This window comes from Aulostomus chinensis, chromosome 10 (genome assembly GCF_037954235.1).
Source record: "Aulostomus chinensis isolate RoL2024-O1b breed Wild chromosome 10, RoL_Achi_v1.0, whole genome shotgun sequence".
In the NCBI taxonomy this organism is placed as follows: Eukaryota; Metazoa; Chordata; class Actinopteri; order Syngnathiformes; family Aulostomidae; genus Aulostomus; species Aulostomus chinensis.
The window spans coordinates 4,206,403-4,226,928 of record NC_141329.1 but is presented as its reverse complement, the minus strand read 5'-3'; the positions used below and the strand labels follow the sequence as shown (position 1 = coordinate 4,226,928).

Below are 20,526 nucleotides of genomic sequence, written 5' to 3'. Positions count from 1 at the left end.
GTTGCATATCATATGTTTTCATATCTCACTGTTGTTCATCTAAGGTTTGAGAAAATCTACTAAGAAGCGCAGCGAGTCTCCTCCAGCAGAGCTCCCCAGCTTTCGGCGGAGCACACGCCAGAAGACCACGGGCTCCTGTGCCAGCACCAGGTATGACTTGTGAAAGCTACGAGAAAATCACACAATAGTAAAGTCCTGTTAAGAAAAGTTACATGAAGCGATGTGATTAAGGCCATAAACTTGTCCGGGGTAGTAAATCAAGTGAGAAGTATTAAGTTCTTTGTGAAACCTTTGGAGTTGCCCTCTACAGGCCATTGGAAAGAATGCAGGTTTGAGGGACAGAAGCTTTGGTTCACTTTTTAGAGACAAAGCTCTGTCCACTTATTTTATACAGTCTATGATGGGAACAAGTTAAAACTGTCGAGTGATGATTCTTTTTTCGTTGACAAAAGCTTGATTCATAGCTGTACATTGGGTCTAATGCACACCTTGCACTGTAGGCTAGTCACATGACCTACCATAGGCAAGCATTTATGATTCTGCAGTGGTCTGGCTGCATGCTGCAATTGTACAGCTGAAGCATTCGTGTGCGGTAGGGCTTCTATGCAGCTAAGTTGAGATTCCTTCTCTACATCAACAATGACAGTGGAAAGGGAGGAAATATTTTCGTATTTTGGGTTTGTAAAAACAGTAACAGTTGAATTTACTGAAATATATACAACGCAGAGAAAAGCTCAACCCAGAGGAGGAGATGGTATGGAAATGGGCTGGAGGAAATGTGATGTTCCAATGCGGACAAAGAAAAAAGAAGAGTCTGCACACATCAGCTCCCTTTTGTGCATTTATTTTAGCACATCACAACACAGCGACATTTCGAGCATTGCCGCTCTTCTGACTAAATCATGTATACAGGACGCCATCTTTAAATCTACCCCAAGGGGCCACATGATCAGGGGAAACATTTTCTATATTCACCGTGAAAAATAAATATATACATATGTACAATAATATATATGAATATATCAAAAACACAACATAATTACAATCTCATATATACATAGAACTCTAAATTGAACCAGATGGAAAACACATCAGGCCGGCTGGCCGGCCAGCATAAGTCTAGTTAAAAAATAGAGGCGCCTCTTAATATTTTATGTGTGTGTGTGTATGTATATATATATATATATATATATATATATATATATATATATATATATATATATATATATATATATATATATATATATATATATATATATATATATATATATATATATATATATATATATATATATATATATATATATATATATATATATATATATAAAAACATGTTAAATCTAAGGATGTTTTAAATTATATGATAATTAAAAATGCTACATCCTTAGATAGGACCAAAGATACCCGTCATACAAATTGTATTGAAACAATACACAGGTAAAGATATACAGGCAGAATCTCGCAGGCACATACATAAGAAGGTCACAGGTACATGAAACACCACCTTCATAAATCACATGAAAAATATTTCGATGGCCACAAGACAATCAAAAAAAAAAATCAAAAGATCACTCGAACACAGCAGAAGGAGGACCATGACCAGTGTGTTATATCATTTATAGGAATGGCTTCATGTTGAAGTCCTCATTAAGTCCTTTCTGTGCTAGAGTACCCAATGTGTATATCCAGTATAGTTCACTCCTGAGTAGTAACGTGTCCACATTCCCACCTCTGCAAGGGGGTTTGATGGATTCAATCCCGATGTATTTTAATGAGGTGACCCTGTGACGGGCTTCTGTGAAGTGGACAGCGACTGGACTGGAAGGGTCCTGATTGCAGACAGCGCACCTGTGTTCCGTGATTCTGGTTTTTAAAGGTCTTGTGGTTTTGCCAATGTAGGAGAGGCCGCAGGGACACTGAAGCATGTAAATGACATTTTTTGTTTTACAGGAGATGATGCTTTTGATGGGGAATTTCCTCCCAGAATGAGGATGGTTGAATGAGTGTGTTTTGTATGTGGAATTACATTGTTGACAGTTCCCACATCTGTAGTTACCAGGTTTGATCTGAGTGAGGAATGTTGATGTTCCAGTGTGGACCAGTTGCAGCTATTAAGATGATGCTTAGTAACATTAACTGGGAGAAATACATCAGATGTGTGTGTGTGTGTGTGTATATATATATATATACACACACATATATACAGCTTCAAATACCTGTTTGCTGGCTCTCTTAATCCGATGCATCCGTCTGGCAGAAACCTTCCTTATTATGCCTTTATCTGCACAAACCTGTCTGTGCTCTGAATCAGCCACAAATTTCTTCACAGTAACGATGATCACACTTAAGTTTTCGTGAAATATCTTGTGTTTCCATACCTTGTCCAAGGCTTTACACTATTTCCCACTCTTCGGCAGCAGAGAGATCCTTTTTCTTTTCAAATATTACTTGAAAACCGTGACCTGCTTAATCATGTGAAACACCCTTCTTACATAGTTTTCCTTTAATTGGGCTCACCTGGCAAAAGTTATTATCACAGGTGTCTGAGATTGATTTCAATGATCCAATGAGCCCTGAGACACAATACCATCCATGAGTTTAATTGAAAAACAACAAAAATAAATGTTTATGCTGTGTGTTTATTTATATAGATAGATAGCTAGATATTGCATACAGAATTTCTTTGAGAATCTACAAGTTCCGTTACTCTCAATTCACTCCCTCTAGATATTTTGAGGATTGCCTGCAGAAATCTCCCATCTTTTAAAAACATGTCTTGTTTCCCTCTTTTTGGTAAAACAGAAAGTGCTTGTTCTTTAGTAATTCATTTTGTCCTTGTTATACCCATCACAGTCGGCGGGGCTCAGGCCTGGGCAAGCGTGGGGCAGCCGACGCTCGCCGACAGGAGAAAATGGCCGACTCCGACAACAACCAGGATGGGGCCAACTCGTCAGCAGCTCGCACTGATGAGGCATCACAAGGGGCTTCAGGTACCCACCTTTCCACCACCAACTTTGATTTGGGCTGCCTGTCCAGGCAAGGGGCAGTTGAGCCTTTTTCAATGATCAGGAAATTAAAGCACTCAATGATCATAGATAGCTTCAGGCTTCTTATTAATAGCATGTTAAAAAAAAAAAAGAAACAGAAATGTTGAGTCATTTCAGTTGGTGTGTGTCAGCATATCACTGTGAATTATGTTAGAATGTTTTTCTGTTTTTTGCTCCAGCTTCAAGCTCAGTTACTGGTGCAGTAGGCATGACCACCTCTGGAGAGAGTGAGTCTGATGACTCTGAAATGGGAAGGCTTCAAGGTGTGTTCATATGTCTTTTATGCATTTGCAGATTAACTACTTAATATAGATTATGAAAAAATCATGTATGTACACATCTAGAGTTTCCTCTAAACTTAACTGTGTTTGACCTTGTAGCCTTACTGGAGGCCAGAGGTCTCCCCCCACATCTTTTTGGGCCCCTGGGACCCCGCATGTCACAGCTGTTTCACAGGACTATTGGCAGTGGTGCCAGTAAGTACAACCTTCTCATGTTTGCATCTCTTTGTTCAGCACTAAACAACTGATCAAATTGTGCCTTCCTCATTTTCAGGCTCCAAGGCTCAGCAGTTACTGCAAGGCCTGCAAGCCACAGGTGACGAGTCTCAGCAGCTCCAGGCTGCCATTGAGATGTGCCAGCTCCTGGTGATGGGCAATGAAGAAACTCTCGGTGGATTCCCTGTCAAGAGTGTGGTGCCGGCATTGGTGAGTTTTATTTCGCTCGACCCCTGGACCTCTGTCTGCTGCCCCTAGGCTGTCACAGTGATCATTTCTGATAAATGATTTGAAAGAATCATGTTTTTAATTTTGTTTTCTTTTTTGTTTTGCATTGTTTTTAACTTGGTGCTGCAAGCTGGAACTGATGGTCATGTTTAAGATGAACTTTTATATTCTTTGCATTGCTAATGTCCTTGAACAAAGTCTTCCTGCCAGCTGGGTCATTGATGGGTGCTCCTCTCTCGTTAGGCTTCAAATCAAAAATGTCCCCACACCCACGCTTTGGAATGCAGTTTTGTAACAGTCAGCTGGACTGATTCTTCCAAACTTTCATGGTGGAATTTGCCCCTAGAATCATTATCTTAACCTGTCTGTGACTTGCTAAAAAGTTGGTGACATTGCTGCTTATGAAACAAAGAATCCTGACCAACATCAGGGCCATGTACTCTAAAATGAGCCGGTAACTTATTTTGTTGTGACAGGCCTATGCTGCACAAACATTACACAAGGCTATACTCTTTTACCTTATTTGTTCCACCAACACATAAATGTGCTATGAAACACCTTCCACGTTTCTTTTTACTTCTTGAAAAACTTTTGGCAGAAAATTAAAGGTTTTTTTGGTAAATTGTCTGTGTGATATTGAAATATGCTGGTTCAATTATTCATTCTCCCAATTTTCCTTCACAGATCACACTGTTACAAATGGAGCATAACTTTGATATTGTGAGTATGGTGAACTTCTATCACTGCAAATGAATGTTTTTCCTCTTCACCTGTGTCATTGTTTTTTCAAAAATGTCATACCATGTCTTTAATCTGTGCACACAGATGAATCACGCCTCTCGTGCACTCACTTATATGATGGAGGCCCTCCCTCGATCCTCTGCTGTGGTGGTTGATGCTATTCCTGTCTTCCTGGAGAAGGTAAGACACTGGAGAATCTGTCCATCCCTAATCGCGACATAATTAATGATGGTGGCCTTTTGATATGCTAATACACTCTGCCATTCTCTTGTCTGCAGCTTCAGGTGATCCAGTTTATTGACGTAGCAGAGCAGGCGCTGACTGCCTTGGAGATGCTGTCAAGGCGACACAGCAAAGCCATTTTGCAAGCTGTAAGTGGAGAACTTGCTTTGTTGTCATAACGTGTAACTGTCATCCCTCTTTTAGCTGCGTGTCTCAACTACAATGCTATTGTCCCTCACAGGGTGGGCTTGCTGACTGCCTCCTCTACTTGGAGTTCTTCAGCATCAATGCTCAGAGGAATGCCTTGGCCATTGCAGCCAACTGCTGTCAGAGCATTACCCCAGAAGAGTTCCACTTTGTTGCTGATTCTCTGCCACTGCTGACACAGCGGCTTGCACATCAGGTATGAAATATGAAAAACAAAATGCAGCCGCATCATACTGCTGATGTAGTTCCACAGCTCAGAATGAATGTTAATCAGCAAATAAGTATTATCTTCGATCATCTTTGTTTTCAAGTTGCTTATATTCATATTGAGAGCAATGTCAATAGTCATATATTTATACATATACACACACACGTGTGTATATATATATATTTTTTTTCTTTTTTCTTTTTCTGATTGTACTCATCACTCTCTTCTAGGATAAAAAATCCGTCGAAAGCACTTGTCTATGTTTTGCCAGACTGGTGGACAACTTTCAACATGAGGAGGTTGGTACCTTGTCTTTTTGGTGCAGAGTCCAAAGATTTTGAAGGTTTTAAACCTTGCTATTGATACAATAACTGCTGTATAGCCCCATGTGTACAACGATGTAAGGGCCCGGTCAATGCTGCTTGTTGATTTCATCTTTGTTTCTAATGGCATGCTAGTTTTCTCTGAATTGTCTCTATTCAGCACACAGCTAAGGTGTGTCTGCATCCACATTTAAATCAACAGAACCTGCTGCAGGAGGTGGCGTCACGGGACCTGTTGACTAACATTCAGCAACTGCTGGTCGTGACCCCGCCTGTACTCAGCTCGGGGATGTTCATCATGGTTGTTCGTATGTTCTCCCTTATGTGCTCCAACTGCCCCTGTCTGGCAGTCCAGCTCATGAAACAGAGTGAGTACCAACCCACTCCCAAGCTTGCTCACTCATTTCTTTTATGCCCCACTCACTGTATTTCAGACCTACAGACAGCTGACCAATAAGAGAAAATTCTAAGGGTGAAAACGGAACATGTGCTGAGGCTTCCATGCAAAACAGAGAGGGCTGCTGGATGCGTTTGAGAATGAAAAATTATATGAATTTCATATACTCTGGCCTTCAGTCACCAGAATGCAACCCAGTTATCCTGTGAGAGGTTTTGGTGTGAGACAGCTTTCTACAACAATCAAAACACTAAGTGATCAAATTTTTTGTTTTAGATGATGGTCATCCCTGATGTAGAGTTCCATAAAGTTGGTTCACTGATGTTAAGATTTGATTTGCATATTGATGCTGAGCACTCTGTACTGAGTATCTATATCTCCCAACCATTTTTTAACTGGAAACCAATGTGTATGAGTATTCAGTAGTGATTTTTTTTGATTGATACATGGCCAAGTCATGACATTGTGTTTGAAGTTTATGTATTCTTCATATTTTGTTGTAAGTGTGGATGGATGGTTTAGTTACGCTTTACACAGTGGGAGTATAGTAATGTAACGTGTCTGGCACCTAACACCAGAAATATTTTCTGTTCATTGATTTTTGTTGTTGTTTTTAACAGACATAGCAGAAACACTGCGTTTCCTCCTGTGTGGTGCATCAAATGGCAGCTGCCAGGAACAGATTGAACTGGTACCCCGAAGCCCCCAGGAGCTCTATGAACTGACCTCCCTCATATGGTAATATTAATTTGCTCTACGTTCGGGGATCCTCTGGGTTAAACTCAGTCTGGGTGATAAAATCGTACCAACAAATTGAATGCGCTCTTGTTTACACTAATTGAATAATAATGTGTAGAACTGCAAAAGCAGCAACTGTGCATGTCATCACAAATGTCACAGTTGACAGGAAAATAGTCCTTATGTGTGGCCTGCAATTGTGAGCATACCCTATTACAAATAGTTCCACTTGGACTCTCATTGAAAGGTCTTCATGTGATGCTGATATCTATTCGACTGGAATTTTGTGTATTGTGCTTTTCAACCGTCACTTTCAAGGCTTTGAGTATCACAATTGAACCTCTTATTTGTAGGGATGTGAATCCTTGGGTGTCTCACAAATTGATTCAAAATCAATTCTCAATTCAAATGATTTTTGATTCAAAAATTGATACAGCCAATAGTGTGTTGATAATTAGGCAAATTATGGCTTAAAAACAGAAAACCGTTTGTGTAACGTGATTTTTACATTTGAAAGTTATATCAACTGATTCCAATAATGTAAACACAAAGCTTAACTTAAGACAAAGGGTAACATTTATTCATGCGTAACTTGCAAAAATAAACCTTTTTTTTGTGGAAGTTTTTATTCTTGCATATACGATGTGTGCCCCGGCATTTGTAGTGTTTCCAAAGTACTTGATTTTCATTTTGCAAACCTTGCATATTGGATTACTCATGTCAAGCTGCTCTTTCCCAGGGATATTCTAAAATCCAAAATGAGCCCAAACTCTCGTTGAATTTGTTGCTCCTCCATCGTGTGCTGACAGCGAGAGTTTGATAGCAACAACTTAACGAGTGTTCTTCTTCTACTTCTTTTGCTGCTGTTGCTTCTTCTTGTATAATGGCAGTTGGCATCTATCTCTTCGGTGCATTACCGCCACCTTTGGTTACAGAGTTTTATTTAACCAGCTTGCTGCTGCAAGGCTGCAACGCGGCTGTGTACGGGAGCCTGTGAGGGCGCGCAGAGACAGAGGAAACGTTAATAAAAAACGATTTTTGAAGTTTATGAATCGGTTCAGAATCGTAGAGGATAAGAATTGCGATTCTTGCATAAATCAATTCCCCCCACTTATTTGGTATTCTTACAAAGGATATGGAAGCCTGCAGAATGTTCTTTCTTTGTTCTCTGAAACACGGTTGACATGAAGTGGTTTTCTGACTGAGGCATTGATGTGAAGGGAACAGAACTCTGCTGCTCTCTAAAACTGTTCTTCTCCCTTCAGTGAGCTGATGCCCTGCTTGCCTAGAGAGGGCATCTTTGCAGTTGATGTAATGCTGAAGAAGGGCAGTGCCCAGATGACGGAAGGAGCAATCTGGCAGTGGAGGGATGACCGGGGATTGTGGCATCCCTACAACCGCATTGACAGCCGCATCATTGAGGTATAAAGCCATACCTTTTTATATTACTACGTTAAATCAGTTGTTGAAATGTAAACTTTGTGTGGAAAACTTTGAATATATTTTATGATCATTCTGGATCATTGTTAAACCAAAAGATTACTACTTGACTCATTGATTGCACTAGATGTCACCCCTCCCCATCATTTTACAGCCTCTTAAAAACACAGTTGATAACACTCCATCTATATTTGACACTGATTTTGGCTGTATTTGGGTATTATCTTGTCCTACAGACAGCCCACCAGAATGGGGAAGATGAGATCAGCTTGTCAACTCTGGGTCGTGTGTATACAATTGACTTTAACTCTATGCAGCAGATCAATGAAGACACAGGAACGGCACGTGGTATCCAGAGGAAGCCAAATCCTCTTGCCAACCCCAACACAGGTAATAAATATGTTCACAAGTTTCAGATATTTGTGTTAAAATGGCAGTGGCTTATATTTGATATTATAATAAAAGAGCCTGGTTGGTTTACTCAATAATGAAACATGTAAAGGAGTATTCCACCAAAACCCTGACTGGAGGGCCAGACCCTCCAGGTCGTATCCTCAAACCAGTGCAGTTAAAAAGATTAACAATGCAGTCGTCATTTTCCTGCCTTACACCCATGCTGTTGTCGGGTGTGTGCATCTGAAATGAGACGTGTTCTGGAAGATTGTTGGTGCATTCCAGTTTTGATACAGCACAAACCGTTCTAAAACCAGCGGTGCTGTGTTTCCTGTTGCAAGGGTCCATTATTCACACTGTGAGATGAAGTCTTGTTCCACAAACACTTGAGCAAAAAAAATCATGTAAACGATCAAATCTCAAAATTAAGTGATAATTTGTTGTTGGGTTATGATGCCTGCTTTCACCTCGGGAAGCTTTCATGGATTCTTCCAGTTGATGGTAACCGCACACTGGTCCAGATACAAAGCAGTGTTCAACTTGTTTGAGCAATGGATAAACAAATATGCAATACACAGTTATAGTATAGCTGGAGCCATCTCCACGCTGCTGAAATAATCTGTACATTTCCCCATCAAGAGAGATGCATAGCTGTTCTAAAGAACTGAAATGAGCTTTTCATCTTACCTCATTGATGTCTTGAGTTCCAAATTTGGAGCAGTTTTTGTTTTGAGATGAATTCTGCTACCTCAATTTATCATCATCACCCAAGCAAACCACAAGAACTTTCTAGCCAGCACATGCTCTGTGTCTGTCCCGTCGTCCATGTGACTAGTGGCATGTCACATTATCATACTGCCAATTAGTGATGCAAAGGAAGTTGGATGGAGCCCTGTGACACTGCCGGCGCAGGTTGCTGTGTGGGCTGGTTGTTAATTTACCAGAGCTTATCACGATGACAAATGCCTTATCAGGGTGTTCTCCTAGAATCAAGCCACTTCAGTCACAAAACCACAACTAGACTGCAGCTGCTTTCAACATTTCCAAATGCATTGTAATGTGTGTCTGACTGTAATGTCAGCCAATGGGTCATGTGACATTTAAACATTAAAATTAAAAAAAAAAAACAGGAGTGTGAAAAGAGTGATGGGAAAAGTAATTCAAATTTTTAGTCATTGAGATTATGTTTTGGTTTTTTTGTTGTTTTGGGTTTTTTGTTTTGGTTTTTTTTTTTTATAACGTAGAAGAAAAGTTGTCATTTACGTAGCAATGTGCCATGGTACAAGAATACCTGGATTTTGAAGGAAATGGGAGCTGTTTACATTTTTGTTATGCCCCTAACACCTCTCTGGTGAAGTTACGCTTCGCTCAAGTAATTTGACTGGATTGGAAACTAACCAGATGGCATTTAAAGACTTCTGTCACGTGCTGTAAATGTCATGTGTAGTTGACCCAGGATGCACTGAGTGGGATTCTTCAACTTTATATCTGTGTAATGTAGCTTCTGAACATTGTGTGACAGCAGAACTATGACAGTTGACGTGCTCGCTGTGTCTCTAGGGAGTCACCAGGAGGTCCGTCGAGAAGATGCACGAGCCCAGCTCATGAAGGAGGACCCTGAGCTGGCGAAGTGCTTTATCAAAACTCTTTTCGGGGTCCTGTATGAAGTGTACAGCTCATCTGCTGGCCCTGCTGTTAGACACAAGTGCCTTAGAGCCATCCTCAGGATCATCTACTTTGCTGATGCAGAGCTGCTGAAGGATGTGCTGAGGAACCATGCTGTGTCCAGGTAACACTCTGTCCAGGCTGGTGGCTAATTTTAACATTGACATTAAAGCAGGATCAGAAGGTTATCATGGAAAAGAAATGCACATTTTTCCTACAGAAAGAACACACTGTACTATTAAAACAACAGTGGATAAGTTCTGGTGAAAGTAAATCCTATCTGGATGTTCTTTTTCCTACAGTCATATTGCCTCCATGCTATCCAGCCAGGATCTGAAGATTGTAGTGGGATCTCTGCAGATGGCTGAGATCCTCATGCAGAAGCTGCCTGATGTCTTCAGCGTCTATTTCAGAAGAGAAGGTAGTGCTTAATCACTTAAGAACAGAGATTTCATAGACGCTAACATCAGGCATCAACAGTTTTTTGATTTGATGGTGCACAGTCAGTGGCTTAGAGTAGACTGTATTCTTATGGAAGTTTCATGATTGCCATTAGATTCAGATTCCTATATTAAGATCACAATGCTTTTGTTTTGTTTTTTCCAACTGGAGATTCTCCTTATTGAACCAACAATGAATTTTACCCAAGTGAATTACAATTGCAAAAGAAAAAGGATCTGGCAAAATGAAATGTTTCCTTTTGGCAGAAAAATGTTTGTTTGGCCTGCATTTGACATAGATTTCCATGATTCCTGCCAAACTGGACAGAAGTTGGTGTCTGCCTTTAAAAGCCTCTGATACTTTTTAATACCTGTACTTGGTCCTTTGTCCTTCAGGTGTAATGCACCAGGTTAAGAACCTGGCCGAGTCCGAGAGCTTTCTAGTTACTAGTCCCCCTAAGGCTTGCCCTAGTGGTACTGCTAGTCTGTGCACTACCACCATCAGTACTGCATCCACTACGTCTGCTAATAATGCTACTCCTGACCTGGGTTCACCCAGCTTCCAGCACAGCATGGACGACTCACTGGACCTCAGCCCACAGGGGTGAGTAGCTTCACCTGGTATTGTGAGCATCTTGGTTTATTTTAGGGCAGAGTTTATATTCACTTTTAGACACGTGTTCATAATCACATATTGTACCATTTGTCCTCCAAAGTAACAACAGTAGATGCTCCTTACCTTACCAGACACAAGACTGTAGAAATTCTATTGGAGTGTTTAAAAATGTCAGTTCCACTGTTGATTTGGTCTTGTGTGTGTTTGTTGTTATAAACTTGCTGTCAGTCATTTTTGTTCTTTATCAGAGTTCCTTACATTTATTTTTTTCCTCTCAGGCGGTTAAGTGACGTCCTCAAGAGGAAACGGTTACCTAAAAGAGGGCCTAGAAGGCCCAAGTACTCTCCCCCAAGGGATGACGATAAAGTAGACAATCAGGGTAAGTTGTTTTGGTTCCTGTTGCTCTGCATGTGATGTTTGAAGGTCCGCCTGCCAGTTGTCTGTAGTTAAGGCCTAAAAGTACTACTCCGACTTCACTCCTTTGTTTCTGAGAACCAGAATGCCTTGGGTGCCAAACTGCACTGCACTCAGGCAGGCAAGGTAGTATTCAACAAGTTGTCTATTGGATTCAAAGGTTTCTTACAGCATTTGATCTTAAAAATATGATTGCTACAGCTGAAAGTTACTTCTGTTCAGTATTCTTCACATCACTGATATAATTGATAGAGCTTCTAACCTGTTATGGGTTCTCCACAGCCAAAAGCCCTACCAGTACTCAGTCACCCAAATCCTCGTTCTTGGCCAGTCTCAATCCCAAGACCTGGGGCAAGCTTGGTGCCCAAACCAACAATGCCAACTCTGAGCCCTCACGCACGGCAGGGGGGAGTGGCCTGGCAAGGGCACCTCCAAAGGACTCCATTTCAAATAACAGGTACAGTGATGCCAGTTGTGTCTATATTGATTGAATTGTAGCATGATGATGTTCTATCAGTGATTTTATTTTTATTTTATTTTTTGTAGAGATAAAATCAAGGCCTGGATCAAAGAACAGGCAAGCAAGTTTGTGGAGCGCTACTTCAACTCTGAAAATGTGGATGGCAGCAATCCTGCGCTGAATGTACTCCAGAGACTTTGCACAGCCACTGAGCAGCTCAACCTGCAGGTAACGCATGTGCCCCCTCCCTGTTTAAAAACAGCTGTTTGCAGTCGTCAGTTACTCTTACTTAATGCAGATGCTCATTCCCCTGAGCTAAAATGTATTGTAGTGAAACTTGTCCTGCCAGCACATTCTTGACAGTCCCTTATGTTCCTGTCTCCAAGGTGGACGGTGGTATGGAGTGTCTGGTGGAGATCTCGAGTATTGTGTCCGAATCTGATGTGTCGTCTTTTGAGATCCAGCACAGTGGGCTGGTGAAGCAGCTGCTGGTCTACCTGACCTCCAACACTGACAGGGACTTGCTGAGCCGTGACGTGCGGCTCAAGAGGTTCCTCCATGTCTTCACGGGCTGTCCGGTGAGAGCAGCCGGCATCTTCTTATTTCAGATACTTTGATTTTTATAGTTCTGTTTACGATGTGCGGTGAGCTATTAATTTTTTCCTACATTTTATGTGCAGCCTTTGAGGAGATTGACTGACTGAAATTTGTCTTGCTCTTGATTGGTTGCTGTCAAGGTTCTTCATCACATTTTAAAATTTACACTGCCTCAATTTCTGGTGTGCGGTTTTCTTGATTCAAAGATGGAGCAGCAGATTTTTCCTGCAAAAACTGCGGTTGTGACTTAAGTGTATTATCTCCGAAAGGAAAAATGCAGAGCGAGGAATTAAAATGTGATTAAGATGCATATTCTGGATGGTGTTGTGTTTCTACATGGCAACTATAAGTTCTATGTCCTTAATAAAAACAGGCTGTATCGTGTTAGAAATAGCTTTTGACTCAAATGAATTGTATTATTTCTGCATATGTCCTGAAATATCACATTACTTCTGTTAGGCTTTTCAGATGATGCATTTTTGGGTTTTTTTTTTTCTGAAAGATACATTGCGACTGTCCAACCAATTAGAATATTTGTGAAAGATCTCCACTAGAAGACTACAGGCCTAGTGGATGGCATACACTCATCTTCCTGGTTCAGTGACGTGGTCGCCTCTTTGCTTCTCTTCTGTGTGGTGTTCAGGTTCCAGGGATGGAGCCTGTAGGTTGTCTGGACCCAACAGAGAATGGGCCTTATCTGGCTCTTGTCCACAAAATGAACAGCTGCCTGAGCCAAATGGAGCAGTTCCCTGTCAAAGTGCATGACTTCCCCAGTGGCAATGGCAATGGGAGCAGGTGGGTGGCTCTGCCTCGCTTGCTTTGATAGTTGTAACTTCATGTTTAATCGGTGGAATCAAGTAAACTTGTGAGTAAGCATGTTAAATGAATCTGTCTCCACAGGGGCTCCCAGGCATTAAAGTTCTTCAACACGCATCAGCTCAAGTGTCAGCTGCAGAGACACCCAGATTGCACTAACGTTAAACAGTGGAAAGGCGGCCCTGTGAAGATTGACCCGCTGGCTCTGGTGCAAGCCATTGAGAGATATCTCGTTGTTAGAGGTGAGGGATGGTTCTGTTAGTTTCACCTAAACTATCCCTGTTTTCCTCGGCATTCACCGGATTCTCCAAAGTTGTTATTGTAGCTCTTTTCAAGTTAGTGTCTTGGCGGTTTTCACGCTGGCTGCTAACCATAATATCTTGTGTACAGGGTACGGTCGAATCAGAGAAGAGGACGAAGACAGTGATGACGATGGTTCAGATGATGAAATAGATGAATCACTGGTATGTGATGCCGTTCATGCTGTTAGTCCACTCTCAAACATTTAGTGTGAGCCTACATCTAACAATGACTTCAATGTCATTCGTTGGTGCCTCAGGCGGCTCAGTTCCTGAACTCTGGCAGCGTGCGGCACAGACTACAGTTCTACATTGGTGACCACTTGCTGCCATACAACATGACGGTGTACCAGGCCGTACGGCAGTACAGTCTTCAGGCAGAAGAAGAAAGGGAGTCCACGGACGATGAGGCAAACCCCCTTGGGCGAGCAGGCATCTGGACCAAAACGCACACAATATGGTAAGAGTGCTTCTCCTTGCATGTATGCAATGCATCTTTCTCAAGTTCATCAGAACATGCAGAGTCAAAGTGCCCTGTCTGGTTTCCTCACAGGTATAAGCCTGTTAGAGAGGATGAGGATGGCAGCAAAGATACAGTGGGTGGAAAGAGGGGCCGAGCTCAGACGGCTCCCACCAAAACCTCACCTCGCAACGCCAAGAAGCAGGATGAGCTGTGGCACGGTGAGCATCCCTCGCGTCCAACAGTGAAGTGTTTGGCCAAATTAGTACACAATGTGCTTCCATCTTTGCTTTTGAGATGTTAAATTGCTACTTTCTGTGCTTTCACACTGAATAACCTCAGCAAAGTTGTTTTTTTGTCTGAGATTCCTTGTTTTGATGTTAAAAAGTCAAACTGTAACTCAAGAAACCAGATTAAGACAATAAAGATGCTGCTTCTCATCTCCTCCAGATGGTGTGTGCCCCGGTGTCATCAATCCCTTAGAGACATACCTCACTTCAGAACCACCAGAGACCATAACCTTTGATGACCCCTCCTTAGAGGTCAACCTGCTGCTGAGGGTTCTGCACTCGATCAGTAGATACTGGTTTTACTTGTATGAGGTACGTCTCAGGGAGAAGAACGGAGGGTCTGTGTTGTCAGTCGGTTCATGTTCCCGTTGCCTCGTTCTCTGACTTGCATTGTAGGAACCAGAGAAAGCTGTGAAATTGTACACATGGGTTTTTAATTTTTAAATTACTTAAATTATGAAAATCTTTTTTCAGAATTAAAAAAAAAATCTAAATACAATTGAGTACCATTGTTGCCTGTGTGTTTTGCAGAATGCAGTGTGTAGGGAAATCATCCCCACCAGTGAGTTCATTAATAGTAAGCTGACAGCCAAAGCGAATCGTCAGCTGCAAGACCCGCTCGTCATCATGACGGGGAACATCCCCACATGGCTCATCGAGCTCGGAAAGACCTGGTAAATATTTCAAACTGGTGACGGAGAAGAGAAATTGATGTCAAACCTTTAACTCTGGGGCAGGATGGATCTGCTTCTCATAACAGACTCTTCATTTCCTCTCTGCAGTCCTTTCTTCTTCCCCTTCGACACCCGGCAGATGTTATTCTATGTCACTGCCTTTGATCGTGACAGAGCCATGCAACGCTTACTGGACACAAACCCTGAGATCAACCAGTCTGATTCTCAGGACAGCAGAGTTGCACCTCGTCTCGACAGGAAAAAGGTGCAGTCGACGATGATTTTAAATCCTTACTCTTTAAAAGTCTTTGGTCATCGTGTTTCATTTAAATTAAACAAAGCGACTTTGAACTTTGTAATTATGTTTTTGTGTTTGTTTTTAAGTGTGACCACTGTGTACCAGTTTATGGTCAGTCCATATCTGTAAAAAAAAAAAATATATGTATGTATCTCATATATCATATACCTCTATTTCTCAGAGGACGATAAACCGTGATGAGCTGCTGAAACAGGCGGAGTCTGTGATGCAGGACCTCGGCAGCTCCAGGGCCATGCTGGAGATCCAGTATGAGAACGAGGTATCTGCAGTCTTGGCAGTTGAAATAACATCAAGAGTTGCACTTGAATAGTTTAAGCAGCAACTCAACGAGCAGATGCTTCTTGTTTTTTTTCTGGGTTATTTTGTTTTGTTTTGTTTTTTGGCTGTTGCGTAAGTTTCCCCAAAGTTAAATATAGAACTCTAGACTAAACTCTTTAATCTTCATCGTCCTCCAGGTGGGAACAGGTCTTGGCCCCACTCTAGAGTTCTACGCTCTGGTGTCTCAGGAGCTCCAGCGGGCCGATCTAGGCTTGTGGAGGGGTGAAGAGGTGACCCTTACTAACCCAAAAGGTACCAGCTTACACTTTACTTAATCAGACAGAAAACATTCAGTGTTAGTTTGATGTGTTTTATCTTTGTTATTCATTGAGAAACATGGAAAATGATTCCCCCCCCCCCCACAGTGAAAACCTGTTACTGGAGGTTTTCTCTGAATAGTCCTTTCTTTAAGTTGTCACACATCAGATAAAAAGCCCAACTGAAATGTTTTGACTATGTCCTGATGTTGGGCCCAATTAGTCCACTTACCTGATTGTCTACTGGAAACAACATCATTCAGGATGGTAAATGACTCATTCTGCTGTTAACTGATTATCTATTTGCTCCAATAGGAAGCCAAGAGGGAACAAAGTACATGTTCAGCTCCAGAGGACTCTTCGCTGTTCCCTTCGGCAGGACAACCAAACCAGCGCACATAGCCAAAATAAAAATGAAGTTCCGTTTCTTAGGGAAGCTCATGGCCAAAGCCATCATGGACTTCAGACTGGTAATGACCTCCCTGCTGTGTTCTCCTGCTGGTGTAATCCAGCCTAGATTGGCTGTAGTTTGAGTCCTCAGATAGAAGTGAGATGTGTACGTTGTAGCACAGCACCGCTAGACTGGAGTCCAGCACATGTTGACAGATTTAAAACTGAACAACTGAACACTTTTACCTGCTGAAGGGAAATCTTTTTCTTTTCCTCCCTCCAGCTTGACCTGCCCCTAGGGCTGCCCTTTTATAAGTGGATGCTTCGGCATGAAATGTCTATAAGCTCCCACGACCTGGTGAACATCGATCCCGGAGTGGCAAAGTCCATCCAGCATTTGGAGGACATAATTCGCCAGAAGAAGAGGCTGGAGCAGGATCGATCACAGGTAAAGAGGCAGACTCCTGAATTATTCAATATCAGTGACAGGGAGTCCTGCTGGATTTCATTCTGCCCATGTAGAGATTCCTCACAGTGCAGAGGAGGAGCTCTTTGGTGAAGAGTTGGCACCAGAGTTTTTCTAGGTTCCATCAAAGCACCGTCTCTCTTCTGAATGGACCTCCATATGTAAAAGCTGTGATAGCAGCAGCTACTCTAGGTCCAGTTATACATTCTCCTTCACCGTCTCTCCCTGTGTGTGTAGACAAGGGAGACCCTGCAGCAGGCGCTAGAGAGCCTCAACATGAACGGCTGCTCAGTGGAGGACCTGGGTTTGGATTTCACCCTCCCAGGATTCCCCAACATTGAGCTGAAAAAGGGCGGAAAGGACGTCCCAGTCACAATCTACAACCTGGAGGAGTATCTCAGGGTATGTTATCCAGCTTCTCTTCCACTCAGTCCTTAGGTCCCTGTTTTCTTCCCTGTCACATACTCTCTCTCTTTGTCTCTCTGTCCAGTTGGTGGTATACTGGACACTAAATGAAGGCGTGTCCAGACAGTTTGAGTCATTTAGGGAAGGATTTGAGTCAGTCTTCCCTCTGCATCACCTGCAGTACTTCTACCCAGAGGAGGTAAGAACATAGTTCCGCTCTCAGTCACGACAATTTCAGATGTTGCAAATAAAATCATCTATGGATGCTGCAACAGCTGCAGTCACCCCTGTTTTATTGTCCTGTGCCATTAGCGTGTGTCCTATCTCTCTTGCCGTAGCTTGACCAGTTGCTGTGTGGAAGTAAATCAGAGACGTGGGACGTCAAGACGCTGATGGAGTGCTGTCGACCGGATCACGGTTACACACATGACAGGTGAGACTGACGTTTGACTCACAGCGCGCATGTTGACATTGAATGATGACCTGAGTTCGACAGTACATTTGAGACCTTCATGCTGTCTTTCTGCAGCCGCGCCGTACGCTTCCTGTTTGAAGTGTTGAGCAGCTTTGATGCCGAACAGCAGAGACTGTTTCTGCAGTTTGTCACAGGAAGTCCACGACTGCCTGTCGGAGGTGAGTCTCCTCATGTATACGCTCGAAGCAAAATTGAATATCAGTTGCGCTCGTGGTTTCGTATAACGTGCTGCTCTCGCCACCTGTCCCTTCCTCTCAGGTTTCCGGAGCCTGAATCCCCCTCTGACCATTGTGAGGAAGACATTTGAGTCGACAGAGAACCCAGACGACTTCCTCCCCTCAGTCATGACCTGCGTCAACTACCTGAAGCTGCCTGACTACTCCAGCATAGAGATCATGCGAGAGAAACTGTTGATCGCTGCCCGAGAGGGCCAGCAGTCTTTCCACCTTTCCTGATCTCTCCACATCTCACATTCAAATGCCTTCTTCAGCGACTGATGACATCATGACTTCCTTCTTAGTTTTTTTGTAATCACATACATTAAGGCTACGTGTACAGCCTTCTTGTTAGAGAAAGCAGCTTGCAGAAAAACTTTAAATATATATTTGCTGCCCCGACTCTGGAAAAAAAAGTTAAAAAATAAAAAAATGGAAGGGTGTTCCATGACTTCAAATATAAAAAAGAGAGTAAAACTTATATCAGTAGTTGAATAATATTAAAAAAGATGATGAAAACATCTGGGTGACATTTTAAACTGCATTGCTATGTGATATTTAAAAAAGGGATGTTTCCTCTCCAGAGTGGTGGACGATGTCACTGGGTGTCGGGGAGGACGGGGAGGGGAGGGTCCATCGAGCAAGCTAGGTTTACTTTAGCTCCAAAGATCATTTGTACAGACAAATTTGCAGACTTTGCTCATTCTACACATTTGATAGAATAGCTCTTTGTTCTCATGTCTTCTCCCCCTCAGTTTGTCTCATTTTGTTCTGTATTATAACGGCCCCACTTTGTGTGTTGAATTTCGGTTCGGTCCCCCCCCATGTGTCTTTGCTTCAAGTTGTTGAAACGAGAGTTGCAGTCGGTTGAATGTGGGCAGAGATGAGCGCATATTTTCTTTTTTCCACCCCTCTTCCCCAAGTTGAGATTGTGTTCTGGCCTACTTATATTCGAGCGCCTCAGCTCAGATGAAGAGATGTAACCAATGTGTTGATCAGGTTCATTTGTTTTGCTCTTATTTTGATAGAGTTAGCGTCTTTCTGTTCGGCCCTACCGAATGTGTAGGGTTATCTAGACCAAGCTCTGAGCAACCCTCAACACATAAAATGTAGCTGGGCACAAATTTGGCTGGTCTCATTTTATCGTTTCATGGCCAGATAGCATTTCAAGTTCATTTATGGAATAAAGTTTATATGCAGTTTCACACCCTGTTTGAGGTGGGAATGTCTGCTTTACTTTTTTTATTTTCTATATTGTCTTTATTTCTTGCTGTAGTTGATTTTTTTTTTTTTTTTCTTTGCACTGCTGGCTTGGAACAACCCGTGGTGTGCACCTGCAGTCTGTGGCCAGGGGAGGGCGCCACTGTTTGCTCTCCTGGCCCAATCGTTCATGTGCTGGTTTCTAAGATCTGCAATAATTTACTGCATCAGGTTCATGTTTTTACCTGAACATAAATAAAGTAACTGTTTGACTCATCCTCTTTCATTGGTCTATTCATTTGCTCATCAAGTCAGTGAAAGTTCAGTATGAATCTTCGAGTCTGGAGAGGTTTCCATGGAGACACCAGTGGTAGATTTGGCTCCTTTGTTCTGTTCCTTCTTATTTTGTAGCAGGATTTACCCAGAAGTCCTCACCCACCGCTGCGTTCCCAGATGTTACAAACACGAGATTAACACCGAATTAACACATAAGATTTGTGTCGGTGTTGAGACAGTAACGCACTTAACTGAAACTTGTCTTGTTCTCTCTACCTCTCACACCTCTCTGCGCTTGTTCCAAGATGTCAAAGTGTGACAATCGTGTGTGTGAGTATGTGTTTGCAGAAGTGTGAGCTGACAGGAACGGTGTGATTCCCCGCGGAACGTTCCAGCGCAGGAACGGTGATGTTGATGGCTGACAGTGGAGCAATGTTGAATCATGGACAGCTGCAAGGTTCTCAACAGATACACCTCTGTGGCGTGAAAGTATGTCGTTAAAAATGAGAAGACAAAAATGAGTTGATTTCTCTGGTACTTTACTTTTGTGACTGCACTTTAATGAAGTTCGATGTTGGAGTGATGACTTTTTACATCCTTCGCCCAATCACAAATATCTGTATTTTCCTTACATTTTTCCAAACACGCTTTAGCTTTAACTTCCATCCATCCACCCATTTTCTACCTCTTGTCCTGTTCAGGGTTATGGGTGGGTGGAGCCTATCCCAGTCCAGGGAGAGGCGGGTTCACCCTGGACAGGTCACCAGTCCATGGCAGGGCCAACACATAGAGACAGACAATCATTCACACTCACAGCCACACCTACAGTCAGTTTAGAGTATCAATCAGCCTCGTCCCCTCTTGATGTCTTTGGACTGTGGAGGAAGCTGGAGTACCAGAGAGAACCCACACAGGAACAGGGAGAACATGGAGACTCCACACAGAAAGACCCTGTGCTCCAGCTGGGGCTCGAACCCAGAACCTTCTTGCTGTGAGGTGACAGTGAGGACCACTGCACCACCGTGCCGCCCTG

The 20,526-nt window shown here is 42.5% G+C and overlaps 1 protein-coding gene across 11 annotated transcripts in view; it reads left to right on the top strand.

Annotated features, from left to right (window-relative positions):
- trip12 (thyroid hormone receptor interactor 12) overlaps window positions 1-19,493 on the top strand; it is a 48,559-nt gene extending 29,066 nt beyond the window's left edge. For 9 of the 11 annotated variants that reach the window (XM_086215652.1, XM_086215657.1, XM_086215659.1 and 6 more), the window contains 38 exons: window positions 45-150; window positions 2,854-2,990; window positions 3,227-3,310; window positions 3,428-3,523; window positions 3,603-3,754; window positions 4,457-4,492; window positions 4,598-4,693; window positions 4,792-4,884; window positions 4,977-5,138; window positions 5,381-5,449; window positions 5,676-5,841; window positions 6,491-6,608; window positions 7,874-8,030; window positions 8,285-8,438; window positions 10,002-10,230; window positions 10,409-10,527; window positions 10,943-11,150; window positions 11,441-11,541; window positions 11,859-12,033; window positions 12,123-12,264; window positions 12,423-12,614; window positions 13,277-13,428; window positions 13,534-13,691; window positions 13,840-13,913; window positions 14,009-14,208; window positions 14,302-14,429; window positions 14,659-14,810; window positions 15,030-15,172; window positions 15,281-15,437; window positions 15,652-15,750; window positions 15,947-16,061; window positions 16,382-16,536; window positions 16,740-16,904; window positions 17,160-17,324; window positions 17,413-17,526; window positions 17,666-17,760; window positions 17,857-17,960; window positions 18,061-19,493. In XM_086215652.1, coding sequence (XP_086071778.1) covers window positions 45-150; window positions 2,854-2,990; window positions 3,227-3,310; window positions 3,428-3,523; window positions 3,603-3,754; window positions 4,457-4,492; window positions 4,598-4,693; window positions 4,792-4,884; window positions 4,977-5,138; window positions 5,381-5,449; window positions 5,676-5,841; window positions 6,491-6,608; window positions 7,874-8,030; window positions 8,285-8,438; window positions 10,002-10,230; window positions 10,409-10,527; window positions 10,943-11,150; window positions 11,441-11,541; window positions 11,859-12,033; window positions 12,123-12,264; window positions 12,423-12,614; window positions 13,277-13,428; window positions 13,534-13,691; window positions 13,840-13,913; window positions 14,009-14,208; window positions 14,302-14,429; window positions 14,659-14,810; window positions 15,030-15,172; window positions 15,281-15,437; window positions 15,652-15,750; window positions 15,947-16,061; window positions 16,382-16,536; window positions 16,740-16,904; window positions 17,160-17,324; window positions 17,413-17,526; window positions 17,666-17,760; window positions 17,857-17,960; window positions 18,061-18,257 — 5,165 coding nt within the window. In that variant the 3' untranslated portion in view covers window positions 18,258-19,493. The remainder of the gene's footprint in view (window positions 1-44; window positions 151-2,853; window positions 2,991-3,226; window positions 3,311-3,427; window positions 3,524-3,602; window positions 3,755-4,456; window positions 4,493-4,597; window positions 4,694-4,791; window positions 4,885-4,976; window positions 5,139-5,380; window positions 5,450-5,675; window positions 5,842-6,490; window positions 6,609-7,873; window positions 8,031-8,284; window positions 8,439-10,001; window positions 10,231-10,408; window positions 10,528-10,942; window positions 11,151-11,440; window positions 11,542-11,858; window positions 12,034-12,122; window positions 12,265-12,422; window positions 12,615-13,276; window positions 13,429-13,533; window positions 13,692-13,839; window positions 13,914-14,008; window positions 14,209-14,301; window positions 14,430-14,658; window positions 14,811-15,029; window positions 15,173-15,280; window positions 15,438-15,651; window positions 15,751-15,946; window positions 16,062-16,381; window positions 16,537-16,739; window positions 16,905-17,159; window positions 17,325-17,412; window positions 17,527-17,665; window positions 17,761-17,856; window positions 17,961-18,060) is intronic. The other 2 variants (XM_086215660.1, XM_086215658.1) reach the window with 1 other exon arrangement.
- The last annotated feature ends 1,033 nt before the right edge of the window (window positions 19,494-20,526 follow it).